At 37.2% G+C, this 16,612-nt stretch overlaps 1 protein-coding gene and 1 non-coding gene across 9 annotated transcripts; both read left to right on the top strand.

Annotated features, from left to right (window-relative positions):
- Positions 1–4,996: 4,996 nt before the first annotated feature.
- Positions 4,997–5,104, top strand: LOC112745574 (small nucleolar RNA R71). The gene has a single exon (XR_003173494.1). It is a non-coding gene; the product is annotated as a small nucleolar RNA R71 (small nucleolar RNA).
- Positions 5,105–8,707: 3,603 nt separating this feature from the next.
- On the top strand, positions 8,708–12,924 carry LOC112742553 (uncharacterized). 8 transcript variants are annotated; one of them, XR_011871812.1, is made up of 5 exons: positions 8,708–9,425; positions 10,123–10,223; positions 10,717–10,882; positions 11,719–12,354; positions 12,481–12,924. XR_011871812.1 is itself a non-coding variant. In XM_072216096.1 (5 exons), exons 2-5 carry the CDS (start codon positions 10,162–10,164, stop codon positions 12,533–12,535), a joined length of 321 nt encoding a protein of 106 aa, XP_072072197.1. In that variant the 5' UTR covers positions 8,712–9,425; positions 10,123–10,161; the 3' UTR covers positions 12,536–12,924. The 8 variants fall into 8 exon arrangements, 1 of the variants encoding a protein (XP_072072197.1); XR_011871814.1 differs by having other exon boundaries at positions 8,712–9,425; positions 11,775–11,812; positions 12,158–12,924; XM_072216096.1 differs by having other exon boundaries at positions 8,712–9,425; positions 11,775–11,812.
- Positions 12,925–16,612: the final 3,688 nt, after the last annotated feature.

Raw genomic sequence — 16,612 nt, 5'->3', positions numbered from 1 at the left:
CGTGCATAGACTATTTCTAGAGTTAAACGCCAGCTTGGATAACAGTTTGGGCGTTTAACTCCAGTTTTGGTGCCAGTTCTGGCATTTTACGCCAGAAAAGGGTCTCTAGCTGGCGTTTTACGCCAGTTTGGGCCATCCAATCTCGGGCAAAATATGGACTATTATATATTGCTGGAAAGCCAAAGATGTCTACTTTCCAACACAATTAAGATCCCGCTAATTGGGCTTCTGTAGCTCCAAAAAATCCATTTCGAGTGCAGCAGGGTCAGAGTCCAAAAGCATCTGCAGTCCTTTCTCAGTCTCTGAATCAGATTTTTGCTCAGGTCCCTCAATTTCAGCCAAAAAATACCTGAAATTATAGAAAAACACACAAACTCATAGTAAAGTCCATAAATGTGATTTTTGCATAAAAACTAATAAAAATATAATAAAAAGTAACTAAAACATACTAAAAACTATATAAAAATAATGCCAAAAAGGGTATAAATTATCCGCTCATCACAACACCAAACTTAAATTGTTGCTTGTCCCCAAGCAAATAAAAACAAAATAGGATAAAAAGAAGACAATATACAATAAGTTTCAAAAATATCAATGAAGATTAGTTTCAATTAGATGAGCGGGACTAGTAGCTTTTTGCTTCTGAACAGTTTTGGCATCTCACTTTATCCTTTGAAGTTCAGAATGATTGGCATCCATAGGAACTCAGAATTCAGATAGTGTTATTGATTCTCCTAGTTTAGTATGTTGATTCTTGAACACAGCTACTTTTATTAGTCTTGGCCATGACCCTAAGCATTTTGTTTTCCAGTATTACCACCGGATACATAAATGCCACAGACACATAACTGGGTGAACTTTTTCAGATTGTGACTCATCTTTGCTAGAGTCCCCAGTTAGAGGTGCCCAGAGTTCTTAAGCACACTCTTTTTGCTTTGGACCACGACTTTAACCTCTCAGTCTCAAGCTTTTCACTTGACAACTTCACGCCACAAGCACATGGTTAGGGACAGCTTGATTTAGCCGCTTATGCCAGAATTTTATTCCTTTGGGCCCTCCTATCCATTAATGCTCAAAGCCTTGGATCCTTTTTACCCTTGTCTTTTGGTTTAAAGGGTTATTGGCTTTTTCTGCTTGCTTTTTCTTTTTCTTTCTTTTTCTTTATCTTTTGCCATGTTTTTCGCAAGCTTTGTATTTTTCACTGCTTTTTTCTTGCTTCAAGAATCAATTTTATGATTTTTCAGATTGTCAATAACATTTCTCTTTTTTTCATTATTCTTTCAAGAGCCAACAATTTTAACATTCATAAACTTCACTATCAAAAATATGCACTGTTCAAGCATTCATTTAGAAAACAAAAAGTATTGCCACCACATCAAAATAATTAAGCTAATTTCAAGATAATTTTCAAAATTATGAACTTCTTGTTCTTTTGCAAATAAAAACCTTTCTCATTTAAGAAAGGTGAGGGATTCATGGAATCATTCATAGCTTTAAGACATAGACACTAAACACTAATGATCATGTAATGAAGACACAAACATAGAGAAAACATAAAGCATAGAAATGAAAAATAGAAAAATAAGAACAAGGAAATTAAAGAACGGGTCCACCTTAGTGACGGCGGCTAGTTCTTCCTCTTGAAGATCCTATGGAGTGCTTGAGCTCCTCTATGTCTCTTCCTTGCCTTTGTTGCTCCTCTCTCATGGCCTTTTGGTCCTCTCTGATTTCATGGAGGATGATGGAGTGCTCTTGGCGCTCCATTCTTAGTTGCTCCCAATAGTTATGTGAAGGGAAATGCATCCCTTGAGGCATCTCAGGGATTTCTTGATGAGGAATTTCCTCATGCTCTTGTTGAGGTCCATGAGTAGGCTCTCTTGTTTGCTCCATCCTCTTCTTAGTGATGGGCTTGTCCCCTTCAATGAGGATATCTTCCTCTATGACAAATCCAGATGAATTGCATAGGTGACAGATAAGATGAGGAAAGGCTAACCTTGCCAAAGTGGATGGCTTGTCGGCCACTTTGTATAGTTCTAGAGATATGATCTCATGAATTTCCACTTCCTCTCCAATCATGATACTATGGATCATGATAGCCCGATCCACAGTTACTTCGGACCGGATGCTAGTGGGAATGATAGAGCATTGGATGAACTCCAACCATCCCCTAGCCACGGGTTTAAGGTCAGGCCTTCTCAATTGAACCGGCTTGCCTCTTGAGTCTCTCTTCCATTGTGCTCCTTCCACACAAATGTCTGTGAGGACTTGGTCTAACCTTTGATCAAAGTTGACTCTTCTAGTGAAAGAATGAGAATCTCCTTTCATTATTGGCAAGTTGAATGCCAACCTTACAGTTTTCGGACTGAAATCCAAGTATTTCCCCCGAACCATTGTGAGCCAATTCTTTGGGTTCGGGTTTACACTTTGATCATGATTCTTAGTGATCCATGCATTAGAATAGAACTCTTGAACCATTAAGATTCCGACTTGTTGGATGGGGTTGGTGAGAGTTTCCCAACCTCTTCTCCGAACCTCGCGTCGGTTCTCTGAATATTCACTCTTTTTGAGCATGAAGGGGACCTCATGAATCACCTTTTTCTTTGCCAAAACTTCATAGAAGTGGTCTTGATGGACTTTTGAGATGAATCTCTCCATCTCCCATGATTCAGAGGTAGAAGCAATTGCCTTCCCTTTCCTCTTTCTAGAGGTTTTATGATGGGTTTTTGGGGAATAGTGGATGGATGTGAGTGGTGAAGAGATTATGGGAAAGAGGGTAGGACTTGATAGGTGAATGGTGTTTGGGAAAGAGTATTATGGAAAGGTGTGAAGAGGAGAGAAAGAGAGGTGGGGTAGGTGGGGATCCTGTGGGGTCCACAGATCCTGAGGTGTCAAGGAATTTGGGTCCCTACACCTTTCTGGCGTTTAAACGCCCTCTGTGTGCCAATTCTGGCTTTTAACACCTTCTCTGCTACCTTTCCTGGCATTAAACGCCAGGATGATGCTCTTTTCTGGCGTTTAACACCAACCAGACACCCTTTTCTGGCATTAAACGCCAGTCTGTCTGCCAATTCTGGTGTTTAACGCCAGCCACACAGCCAGACACCCTTTTCTGGCGTTAAACGCCAGTCTATCTGCCAATTCTGGCATTTAACACCCAGAATGCTGCCAGACTGGGCGTTAAACGCCAGTAAGCCTGTTCTCTAGGGTGTGTTGTTTTTTATGTTGTTTTTTATTCCACTTTAATTCTGCAGCTATTTTTATGACTCCACATGATCATCAACCTAAAGAAAACATAACATAGCAATGGAAAAAAATAGATATAATTAAATAACATTGGGTTGCCTCCCAATAAGCGCTTCTTTAATGTCAATAGCTTGACAGTGAGCTCTTAGAGAGCTTCACAGAGACTCAGAGCTTAATGATGGCCTCCCAACACCAAACTTAGAATTTGAGTGTGGGGGTTCTGTTTGACTCTGTATTAAGAGAAGCTTCCTTGAGCCTTAAACACAAGGTAGTCTTCATTCAATTGAAGGACTAACTCTCATCTTTCAACATCAATCACAGCTTTTGCTATGGCTAGGAAGGGTCTTCCAAGGATAATGGATTCATCCTCATCCTTCCCAGTGTCTAGGATTATGAAATTAGCAGGGATGTAAAGGCCTTCAACCTTCACTAAGACATCCTCTACAAGTCCATAAGCCTGTTTCCTAGATTTGTCTGCTAATTCTAGTGAAAATCTTGCAGCTTGTACCTCAAAGATCCCTAGTTTCTCCATTACAGAGTGTGGCATGAGGTTTATTCCTGACCCTAGGTCACACAAAACCTTCTCAAAGGTCATGGTGCCTATGGTAAAAGGTATTAAGAACTTTCCGGGATCCGGTTTCTTCTGAGGTAATTTCAGTTGAGCCCAAGCATTCAGTTCATTGATGAGCAATGGAGGTTCATCCTCCCAAGTCTCATTACCAAATAGCTTGGCATTTAGCTTCATGATTGCTCCTAGATACTGAGCAACTTGCTCTTCAACAACATCTTCAACCTCATCAGAGGAAGAATCTTCATTGGAGCTCATGAACTGCAGCATTAAATTCCATGGAATCTCTATGGTCTCTAAATGAGCCTCAGATTCCTTTGGTTCCTCACTAGAGAACTCCTTAGTGGTCAGTGGACGTCTATTGAGGTCTTCCTCACTGGAAATCACTTCCTTTTTACTCTCTCCAGGTTCAGCCACTTTGGATATAGTTATGGCCTTGCATTCTCTTTTGGGATTCTCTTTTGTATTGCTTGGAAGAGTATTAGGAGGAGTTTCAGTAACTCTTTTGCTCAAATGACCCACTTGTGCCTCCAGATTTCTAATGGAGGACCTTGTTTCAATCATGAAACTTTGAGTGGTCTTAGTTAGATCAGAGACTATGGTTGCTAAGTCAGAGAGGCTCTGCTTAGAATTCTCTATCTGTTACTGAGAAGATGATGGAAAAGACTTGCTATTGCTAAACTTATTTCTCCCACCATTATTATTATTAAAGCCTTGATTAGGCTTCTGCTGATCCCTCCATGAGAAATTAGGATGATTCCTCCATGAAGGATTGTAAGTATTTCCATAGGATTCTCCCATGTAATTCACTTCTTCCATTCCAGGATTCTCAGGGTCATAAGCTTCTCCTTCAGAGGAGGCTTCTTTAGTACTGCCGGATGCAGCTTGCAATCCAGTCAGATTCTGAGAAATCATATTGACTTGCTGAGTCAATATTTTATTCTGAGCCAATATGGCATTCAGAGTATCAATCTCAAAAACTCCTTTCTTCTGAGTCATCCCATTATTCACAGAATTTCTTTCAGAACTGTACATGAACTGATTATTTGTAACCATTTCAATGAGTTCCTGGGCTTCTGCAGGCGTTTTCTTCAGATGAAGAGATCCACCAGTAGAGTGGTCTAATGACATCTTGGACAATTCAAACAGACCATCATAGAATATACATAAGATGCTCCATTCTGAAAGCATGTCAGAAGGACACCTTCTGATCAATTGCTTGTATCTTTCCCAAGCTTCATAGAGGGATTCACTTTCCTTTTGTCTAAAGGTTTAGACTTCCACTCTAAGCTTACTCAACTTTTGAGGTGGAAAAAATTTGGCCAAGAAGGCATTGACCAACTTTTTCCAAGAGTTCAGGCTTTCTTTAGGTTGTGAGTCCAACCATGTCCTAGCTCTGTCTCTTACAGCAAAGGGGAAAAGCATAAGTCTGTAGACCTCAGGATTAACCCCATTGATCTTGACAATGTCACAGATTTGCAAGAATTCAGCTAAGAACTGATGAGGATCTTCCAATGGAAGTCCATGAAACTTGTAATTCTGCTGCATTAGACTCAAAGTTTTTTGCTCTAATTGCAGGAATTGAGATGCTTCTTCCATATAAGTCGGAGGTTGGTGCAGTAAAGTGACCAAGCATCTTCCTTGCATCTTCACCATTGTTGTTGGGTTCGGCTGCCATGTCTGCTTCTTTTTCAAAAATTTCTGTAAGGTCCTCTCCAGAGTGTTGTGCTTTAGCTTTTCTTAGCTTCCTCTTCAGAGTCCTTTCAGGTTCAGGATCAGCTTCAACAAGGATGTCTTTATCCCTGTTCCTGCTCATATGAAAAAGAAGAGAACAGAAAAGAGGAGAAATCCTCTATGTCACAGTATAGAGATTCCTTTATGTGAGTATAAGAATAGGAGAATAGAAGAATGAGGTAGAGAGAGAATAAGAAGAATTCAAACACAGAGAGAGGGAGAGGGTTCGAATTATGAGTAGAAGAGAAGTATTAGTAAATAAATAAATAAATAGAAAGAGATGAGAGAGAGAGTATTCAAATTTTAAGAAGATGGAGAAGAAAAATATTTTTATTTATATTTAATTAATTAAGTTAGAATTCGAAATTTAAGAAAAGAATTAAAAGCAAATTGAAAACTAAATAAATTAATTAATTAAAAAGATTTTTGAAAACTTTGTTAGTTAGTATTTGAAAAAGATAAGAAATAGTAAACTTTTTTTTTTAAATTAAAACAAACAAATCAAGTGGTTAATTGAAAAAGATTTGAAAATAAATTTTGAGAAGATAAGAGGTTAGAAAAAGATTTTGAAATTAAAATTTTAAAAAGATATGATTGACATTTATTTTAAAAAAGATTTTAAAAAATATTTGATTTTTAAAATTAAAGTTGATGACTTGACTAACAAGAAACTAAAAGATATGATTCTAGAATTTAAAGATTGAACTTTTCTTAACAGGAAAGTAACAAACTTGAAATTTTTGAATCAAAACATTAAATGTTAGCAATAATTTCGAAAATATGAAGTAAAAATAAGAAAAAGATTTTGAAAATTTGTTAAAGATTTTCGAAAACATTAAAAAAAAATGAAAAAGATTTTGAAAAATTTTAAGAAAGAATTCGAAAATATTAAAGAAAAATGAAAAAGATTTGATTTTGAAAAAATTTGAAAAGATAGAATTTTTAAATTAAAATTTTGACTTGACTAACAAGAAACAATTAAATTTAAAAAAATTTTGACTAAGTCAACCCAAAATTTCGAAATTTATGAGTAAAATAAGGGAAAGATATTACTTTTGATTTTTTGAATTAATGAAGAAAGAGAAAAACAACAAAATGACACATGACATAAAAATTTAAGATCAAAACAAATAATGCATGCAAGAACACTTTGAATGTCAAGATGAACACCAAGAATACTTTGAAGATCATGATGAACATCAAGAACATATTTTTGAAAATTTTTAAGAAAATAAAGACATGCAAGACACCAAACTTAGAAATTTTTAATGTTTAGACACTATGAATTCGAAAATGCATATAAAAAATAAGAAAGAACACAAAAACAAGAAAATTTAAAGATCAAACAAGGAAAATCATCAAGAACAACTTGAAGATCAATGAAGAACACAATGCATATATTTTCGAAAATTTAAGAACAATTTAAAACATGCAATTGACACCAAACTTAAAATTTGACACAAGACTTAAACAAGAAACATAAAATTTTTTTTTTGGTTTTTATGATTTTATTAAAAAAAATTTTGTGATTTTTTTTAAATTATTTTGGAAAAAGAAAATAAATAAATTCAAAATTTTTAATAAGAATTCCAGGATTCATGCAATGTTAGTCTAAAGCTTCCGTCCAAAGGATTAGACAGGGCCAATGGCCAGCCAAGCTTTAGCACAAAATTATAAATGATAATCCAAAGGCTGATGCAATGTTATTCTAAAGTTTCGGTCCAAAAGAATTAGACATGGCCAAATGGCCAGCCAAGCTTTAGCATAACAAATACATACAACAATCCAATGAATAAGAATTCAAAGGCTCCTTCAATAGCTGCAATGATAAGTTAAAGCTTCGGTCCAAAAGATTAGACATGGCTTAATAGCCAGCCAAGCTTTAACATATCATCATGAAGCTCGAAGGTGGAATTCATTCTTAAAAATTTTAAATCAAATTTTCAAAAACTTTTTTTTTTGAATGATTTTTCGAAAATAAAAATAAAAAGCTTAAACATAAAATAAAATTACCTAATCTAAGCAAAAAGATGAACCGTCAGTTGTTCAAACTTGAACAATCCCCGACAACGGCACCAAAAACTTGGTGCACGGAATTATGATCACACTTTTCACAACTCCGCACAACTAACCAGCAAGTGCACTGGGTCGTCCAAGTAATACCTTACGTGAGTAAGGATCGATCCGACGGAGATTGTCAGCTTGAAGCAAGCTATGGTCATCCTGTAAATCTTAGTCAGGTGGATTCAAATGGTTATGAGGTTTTGACAATTAAAAGATAAAGAAAACATAAAATAAGATAAAGATACTTATGTAATTCATTGGTGGGAATTTCAGATAATCGTTTGGAGATGCTTTGTTGCTTCTGAACCTCTGCTTTCCTATTGTCTTCTTCCAATCATGCGTGCTCCCTTCCATGGCAAGCTGTATGATCCTCTCGGATGAAAAATACCAGGTACAATCTCTGCACGGCTAATCAACTGTCGGATTTCTCGTCTCAGATCAAAAATACCAGGCACAGCTACCGCACGGCTAATTATCTGTCAGTTCTCACTAGCGTGGGAATAGGATCTCTCTATCCTTTTGCACACTGTCACTGCGCCCAACATTCGCAAATTTGAAGCTCGACATAGTCATCCCTTCCCAGATCCTACTCGGAATACCACAGACAAGGTTTAGACTTTCCGGATTTCAGGAATGCTCACTACAAGAAAAAAGGCCTGTCGGCACCCTTTTTTCTTGCCACGCTTTAAAAGCGTGCCCAAAAGTGGTCTATGGGCACGCTTTTGCGAGGGTGGCCACTTATTTGTGATTTGGCCACGCTTTTTTTTTGCCACGCTTTAAAAGCGTGGCCATAGAGGGAAATCGGCACGCTTTTACGAGGGTGCCCACTTACTTGAAATTTGGCCACACTTTTTTACTGCCACGCTTGAAAAGCGTGGCGATAGAGGGAAATTGCCACGCTTTTACGAGGGTGGCCACTTATTAAAAATTTGGCCACCCTTTTTTTGGCACGCTTGAAAAGCGTGCCCATAAAGAGAAACCGGCACGCTTAAAAAGCGTGCCCATATTCTATTTATTTTGGCACCCCCAAAAAAATGTACCCATAGTTTAGTTTCCCTCCCAACAAATTTAGTTTCCCTCCCACCCAATTTTTTTCAACACTTAACCTTTTTCCCCTTAGTTTTCAATTTTAATTAACCCTCAAACAACAGAACACTAGTTTTAGACCCAGCCACCAAAGAAAACCCTAAGTTGCCCGCGCCTCCATCTTCATTGTTCATCGTTCTTCGCAGCCATGCCTTTCCTCATGCCTTCATCGTCCGAGACCGTTCATCGCCTTCATCTAACCCTGATACCCATGAACGCAACCCTCTTCCCTCTTCTCGTCCACTACTACCACCGCAAACCCTAGCTCCGCTGCTTCTTCTCGTCCATTCTCTTTTTCATTCGCTTCTTCATCCTCCACCGCAGGAGGAAGCGGCGGCGCCACTACTACCTTCCTCCTCCGCAGCCTGTGCGCCGTCATTTGTCCTTTGGTTTTGGGTCCGCAACATCTGCTTGGCTCCTGCTCCAGCTCCATCTCTGTTCGGATCTGCTTCTTTGGCTTCCACTGCGGCAGCTTCGAGTTCGGGTTCTTCCATTTTCGGTGCCGCGAGTTCAGGCTCCTCCTTGTTCTCCACACCGTCTTTTGGTGGAACTTCATCTGCCACGACGCCGTTTGGGGCAAAACCCTCTGCTGCGATGACACCGTTTGGCAGAGCATCTTCTGCTTCACCCTCGCTATTTCGTGGAGCATCCTCTGCTTCACTCTATCTAACCCTCGTTGGCCCTCCTACTCCCTCAGCGCAGCGCGCGCTCTTTCTCGCAAACCCTCATTGTAAGTCTTTCTTCCCTCTGATTTTCTGTTTCTCTGTTCCTCTATTTTGGACCGCTGAGAATTTCAGGTTTATTACCTTATTAACGTTTTTCACTGCTTTGTGTTTGAAATTGTATTTTGTTTTATGGTATCAGAGTAACTTTGTTTCAATAGCCTGAATGACAATAGTGGATTGCCATAACTATTTGAACTGGTTGCAGTAGAACTTAAAGTATTCCATTTAATGTAAACTGAGCTCCTCCAATTCTGTTAGCAACCCTGCCAATGGTAACTCCAAAATATGTTATATTGTTCTACAAATTAAACATATAGTGTAGCAAATTAAACATAAAGTGCAAATTCCGTTAAAATTTAAACATAGGATTTTATTAAAAAGAGTGTTACAACTTGTAACTGATTTGTGTAGCGCACACACTTGATGGCAGGGATAAAAAGTAGTTTCTCTTTGAACTTCAGGTATTGATAGTGGCTACATATATGACTAAAAAGTATATGAACAAAGTTGAATCTGAGTTATTTCATATCCGCACTATATGATGACTATTATCGATGAACACCTTATTCCATCTTATTCTGGTGTTGAGCCTAGTGTCCTCTTTTATAAGATGTGAGGGGATTTTGTTCTCTCTTTTCAACCTCTCTGATGTTTTCTGGTTGAGGAATTTGAATTTCATTGTTTTTGCTTTGTTATTTGCAGAAAGGGTGACCGTAGCTGAAGAGGTCCTCAAGCTCTGCAATGGCAGCGTCATTTCTCCCATTGCCTGCATTGCTTGCCCTAACCTATATGCTTATCTCAAGGTAATTCATTATTCCTCTTGTTATCCTTTTTTTATTTTGAATTTTGGAATTTCAGTTAATTTTTTTTTCTCAATGTTCAATTGGGTTCAAATGTTACTGATTTGTGATAAAAGTGCAAGGCTAATGTTTTTAATCAAATGTTTAATACTTTTGGTGAATATAGATGTTTATTATTATTAGTTACTTTCATTGGGAAATAGTTTGGAAATATGCGATGTGTTAAGCTTCAAGTTCTGCATTGTTTTATCTTCAATATTAATATTAGTGTAAGTGTAGTGTAGAGGATTGATTCTCTTGGTGAAGAATTGAAGATGATAGTTACAACTTTAAACCCCTTTTGAGTGAAGAAATTAATGAGCAATGCCTCAGTTGTAATAATGATAAAATGTATGTTGATGTGGTTTGTTGAGTTGTTTTAATTTGTTTGATGCCATTTCTGAGTTCCTATTTTTGCTTTGTAAGATATTTAAATTTTCCTTTCTTGAATCTTCAGAACATGGATTCTAATGTTCCTGCACAACTTTTTGAGTATGACAAACGTTTTGAGCAGTACGGATGTGATTACACATTTTATAACAACAATCACCCTGAGGCCTGAGGAGTTGTCGCTGGAGTTGAAGCATTCCTTCAAAATAGTAGTGGCAGATCCTCCTTACTTGGTGAGAGTTAAATAGATTGCTGAAATTTTATTTGCTGAAAAATGAATGAGGATCCATTGTACTATATATATATATATATATATATAGTACAAGTTATTTCAGTTTTGAAAACCTTGAGCTGGTTGATGATCTTATTGAGCACATGGGGTTGATTTAATCTTTCTAACAAGTCACAATAGGTAAAATAAAGTTAGAATGCAAGGTTAGAGTGAGTGAAAAGCTAGGAATCAATTTTTGACCTCTCAAAACCCAAAGTTACATGTTGCAGAATTGTGCAGTTTCGGGCAGCACTTTGTGAACAAAACTGGGAACAATCTAGCCACTCAAAATGAGTAAAATTATTTTTCTATGAAACCTTGAGATGTCTAGATTGTTCTCCTAAAATTTCAGAATTTTCCGATGTGTGGTTTGGGAGATATGATTTTTAGAAAATGGTCATTTTCTGCAGAAAGAATGCTGTCTGAATTTTGGAACAGCAACTTCAAAACCACATATCTCAATACTCTAAAACTCTTTGGAGGTGAAACCAAAAAGAGGTGAAATATTAGGATGTCTAGTATTTTATGTCCAAATTTTAGGACAATTCAAATTTTGTAGAGAAAGTTGTGCCTTCTGGAAGCAGGGCTGTTCACTGCTGTGACAGCTCCCTTTTCTTAAAACAAAACCATATTTCGAGAGGCATAACTTTTTCTAGAGAAGTGAAAATGCTCTGGGATTTGAACTGGGTGAAATATGTGTAAGTCTAGTTCAACCACACCAAAATTTAGGAGAATCCAACCAAAGATGAATTTTATATGATTTTTCTAAATTTGTTACTGCTTGCTGTTTTTCTAAAGTGTACTAAATCAGTAGCCGAATGAAGAGAAGGCTGAATGGATTATATATGTCACAGATGTTGGGCAGCAGCAACACTTTGATATGGTATTCAAGGTATGTCACAATTAATGACGTTCATTGTATCTTGTAGTTACTTGATCTTATTGTTATTACCAGAACCCTTTCTACTTGATCTTATTGTTATTCAAGGGGAAAACTCTTAAATATATTGATATTTTTTTCCCACCTGCACGTTGGATATTCCATAAAGATTGTTGAACATTCCTGTGATTTCCTCTTAAATATATTGATTCTTGTGAATCTGCTACGTGTAATTAAGATTGTACTTTTGTTCTTCTGCTGAAGTATTGATTAATATAGAATAAGATTTGCTTTTGCTATTACTTTGTGTTGTGCATCTTATGTCGTTCGATTTATGCATTTATCTATATATTAAAGTGCTGATCAACTCTTGCCATTGCTGCTGAGAAAAGAAGGCCGCCAAGTCCAGAGACGCCAACTTCAAGGTGAAAGTTGCTTTCTAACCTGTCCTTTAGAAACATGATGGTAGGTGTTAATTTTCATGTCTTGGTGCCCTGGTGTTGTGTTTTTGTGCTGATATTCTTGCTGTTGCCGCTAGAGATTTTGTTGTTGCTGTAAGTATATATAACTTCAATTGATTTTTGCATTTATCTATATGTTGAAGTGCTGATCAACGTGCATTAAGTCACTGGTTACTTTGGCTTTCAATTCAGTTCACATACTTGCTTTTCTCTCTTCAGATTCTTGCCAAGTGCGAAGTTCCTTAGCCCTGGTGTCAGCGTCAAAGATTGCTGAAAAGGCTGGATGTTGTTTAGGAGTTAGATTAGATTTTTTTTTAGTATAAAGTTGTTAATTCTTTTAAATGTTTATTTTGAAAGTTGAATATATTTTTTCTTAATTGTTTCATTCATATCTTATTATGTACATAATTCATATAAATCAATGGAAGATTAATTTTTAGTATTTTATTTTATTTTAAAGATTAACTTATTAATATTTTTATTTTATTTTCTATTTTTTCTTTTTTTTTATTTGAATAGGATTAGGCCACGCTTTGAAAGTGTAACGATAAGTTTTCATATTTTGGCACGCTTTAAAAGCGTGGCTGTATATCTATTTTTTGGCACATTTTAAAAGCGTGCCTGTATGTCTACTTTTAGGCACGCTTTAAAAACGTGGTTGTATGTTTACTTTTAGGCACGCTTTAAAAGCGTGGCTACAGTGTTATACATATTGCCACGCTTTTAAGCGTGCCAATAGATCAAAGCGTGGCAAAAAACAAAGCGTGCCAGTAGATCGAAAAAAGCGTGGCGATAGAGCTATCGGCACGCTCGCAGATGTGACCCTTTTAAAAGCGTGCCGATAGCTCAAAAAGCGTGGCGAAAAGCTATCGGTACATTTTTTTGCCCTTTTCGGCACGTTTTAAAAGCGTGGCAAAAAGCTTATTTTCTTGTAGTGGCTGCCAATTGGTTCTAGCCTATACCACGAAGGTTCTAATCTCACGGATTCGGATGCTCTGTTGTTAGGAGAGGCGATGCAAATTGTGGATTAGAGACCCAAGAGAATATACTCCGGCAGTCATCCAATGACTACGTTGAACATCATGTAGACCGCTTGTGGTTGTCAGGCACGCGGATTATGGCTAAGCGAGTAACGAAGATAGTGGGTGATTGTCACGGGTCACCCCTTCATTCTGACTTAACTGAATTAAGTACAAGAGTATATCTTGGAGAATAAGTAGGCGTGAATTGAAAGAAAAATAATAGTACTTGCATTAATTCATGAAGAACAGCAGAGCTCCACAACATAATCTATGAGGTGTAGAAACTCCACCGTAGAAAATACATAAGAGAAAAGAGGTCTAGGCATGGCCAAATGGCCAGCCTCCAAACGTGAATGATGGCATAAGCTTGATCCAAAATATCGATAAAAAAATGCTAATACAATAGTAAAAAGTGCTATTTATACTAAACTAGTTACTAGGGTTTACAGAAATTAAGTAACTAAGTGCAGATAGTGCAGAAATCCACTTCCGGGGTCCACTTGGTGTGTGCTTGGACTGAGCATTGAGCTTTTCATGTGCATAGGCCATTTCTAGAGTTAAACGCCAGCTTGGATGCCAGTTTGGGTGTTTAACTCCAGTTTTGGTGCCAGTAAACGCCAGAAAAAGGGTTTCTGGCTGGCGTTTTACGCCAGTTTGGGCCATCAAATCTCGGTCAAAGTATGAACTATTACATATTGCTAGAAAGCCCAAGATGTCTACTTTCCAACGAAATTGAGAGCGCGCCAATTGAGCTTTTGTAGCTCCAAAAAATCCATTTCGAGTGCAGCAGGGTCAGAGTCCAACAGCATCTGCAGTCCTTTCTCAGCCTCTGAATCAGATTTTTGCTCAGGTCCCTCAATTTCAGCCAGAAAATACCTAAAATTATAGAAAAACACACAAACTCATAGTAAAGTCCATAAATATGATTTTTGCATAAAAACTAATAAAAATATAATAAAAAGTAACTAAAACATATTAAAAACTATATAAAAACAATGCCAAAAATGATATAAATTATCCGCCCATCATTTATCATAACTCGGAACAAGTGGGGTGAAACCACAACCCTTGCATCTACCTGGGGGGCCTCTATATACTAACCAATCTAGAGCAAGTGGGGCGAAACCACAACCCTTGCGTCTACCCAAGAGTTACGTTCTCATATGCCCAGGAAGAACAAAGGAGGGGATCCTAACCTCCCACTATCTCACTGGGGGAGATTTTACAATACCAGGAGGAGCAAGGAAGGGGATCCTCACCTTCCACCATCTCCTGGGGTCGCACTTTCAAGAAAGAGTGCTCAGATGCAACATTTTTTCCTTTCTTTAGCTAGTTTCATAATTTAAGAAATATGTATACATATATTTATGCCACTTATCTTCTCATACCTAATTTATCACTTTTCCAACCTTACTTCTTCCCCAAGATACTTCCTTTCCGCTAGTTTCCTCTCATTACTAAACCTATCACTAAGATCTAGGGTTAAAAGAGTGGAAATAGAGGTTTAGAGGCTTAAAATCATGTTAAAACACTAAAATTCCATTTGTTGAAAATAGGGGTCACACGTACGCAAGATTCTAAACCCGGAGAGTTTGGTTGCGTCCCATGCAGTGGTCGCGTATGCAAGCTATGCAGAACAGCAAAAATGTTGAATGCTACAGAATTTTCAGTTTTGCCCTCCAAACTTCCGATGAGTATAACCTTTACATTTTAAAATATTTTTCATCTGTTCTTTGAATGGTGTAAACTTCACGGACCCAATTTCCAAAAGAAATAGATTTGAAACAATTTGGGGGTCCAGAAGCTGAGTTATGGCTCACCGAAGTTCAACCAAAAATCAGATTTACACGAAAACCTCAAACCTCAATTTTCATCAAAAATCAAACTCAATCCACATTTTATGCTTAAAACTACCCATCAACACATAATATCACAGCAACACAGCCTTCACATCCTACCATAATCAACCATACCTCAATTTTACATAATTCTCATACATGGACTTCACAATTTTACCAACAAATCATCATCAATCTATCATCTATTCATATTCATCATTATCAACATGTTAAGCATCATTAATCCATCATTCATCTCCCTACTCTCATCATGAATAATAATCATCAACAAATATTCAATCCATATCAACAATCATCATCAAAGATGCTAGGCAATCATCATACTCATGTATTCACACTTATCCTATGGTCATCTAGCCTAAGTTTTCACAAGACATTATATATTAAATACCAAAAACCTAAACCATACCTTGGTCAATTTTCACGTATAACCTTAGACAACTCCACAAGGCAAGCTCACAAGCCTTCAACACCACAATTCAGCCTCCCAAGCTCCCAACCAAGCCTCTAATGTTTTTAATTTTGCTTTTTACCACATATATACATACACCTAACACAATTATCACATATACATACCCAAATTTAATTCCAACACACTAAATCAAATAATTGACTAGGGTTAATGATCCTTACGGTACCCAAGTGCTAAATAAGCAAGAGTGAATGTTTTTCTCAAGCTAATCGGATCCTATAACATAAAGGACCAAAATCTCAACACCCACTATATCCAACTTTTGAAATATTGGCAAAGGAATAACTGAAATCAAAATTGAAACTTCCTTACCAAATTAATCACCGGGCTTTGTAGAGCTCGACGCTACGGACGCGTGGCCGCAAACGGTGCGGCGATCGGAGCTTAGAGCGAGAAGTTATGGCAACTTGAATAGAGGACAAGGATTTTGCTTTTGTTTTCCCCTCTCCTTGACTTTGTTTCAGTCCGTTCCTACTGAATGAGGAGGAAGAAGGGGTCTTCCTTAAGTGTGGGTGATTTTGTGGGTTGGGCTATGGAGCGAATACGGGCCCGGTTCGACCGGTTTGGCCCGTTCGGCCCAATCTTGGGACAAATTCTTTAAAATTAGTGCCAAAATTATTATTTTAATTAGCTCTATCCCATTAAACTATAAAATTTGCATTTTTAATTTTTTTATTAAAAATTAATTTATTGATTAATTATTCGCTAATTTTGCGGGGTTTACAGTAAGAGGCCTTCCTTTGATAAATTTGACAAAGATATCACTTGTGATGAATATCAAATGGGAAAACAAATAAAAAGTTCATTTAAATAAAAGGAAGACATCTCTACTAAAAGACCACTTGAAATGCTACATATTGATCTATGTGGTCCAACAAGAACTCAAAGCTTAGGTGGTAAACATTATGATTTGGTGATTGTGGATGACTACACAAGATTTTGTTGGATTTTATTTTTTACTCATAAAAATGATTCATTTGTGGCTTTGGAAGTTTCCA

This window comes from Arachis hypogaea, chromosome 14 (assembly GCF_003086295.3).
Source record: "Arachis hypogaea cultivar Tifrunner chromosome 14, arahy.Tifrunner.gnm2.J5K5, whole genome shotgun sequence".
NCBI classification, from domain to species: Eukaryota; Viridiplantae; Streptophyta; class Magnoliopsida; order Fabales; family Fabaceae; genus Arachis; species Arachis hypogaea.
Note: the sequence above shows the minus strand (reverse complement) of the source record. Positions and strands in the feature narration are given on the sequence as shown.

Bases quoted from the DNA above. Each gene is read 5' to 3' on its own strand.
- LOC112742553 (XM_072216096.1), top strand. From the start codon at position 10,162: ATGGCAGCGTCATTTCTCCCATTGCCTGCATTGCTTGCCCTAACCTAT. The intron at 10,224-10,716 runs GTAATTCATTAT...TTGAATCTTCAG, and splicing joins ACCTATATGCTTATCTCAAG to AACATGGATTCTAATGTTCC. The intron at 10,883-11,774 runs GTGAGAGTTAAA...TATATGTCACAG, and splicing joins TGGCAGATCCTCCTTACTTG to ATGTTGGGCAGCAGCAACAC.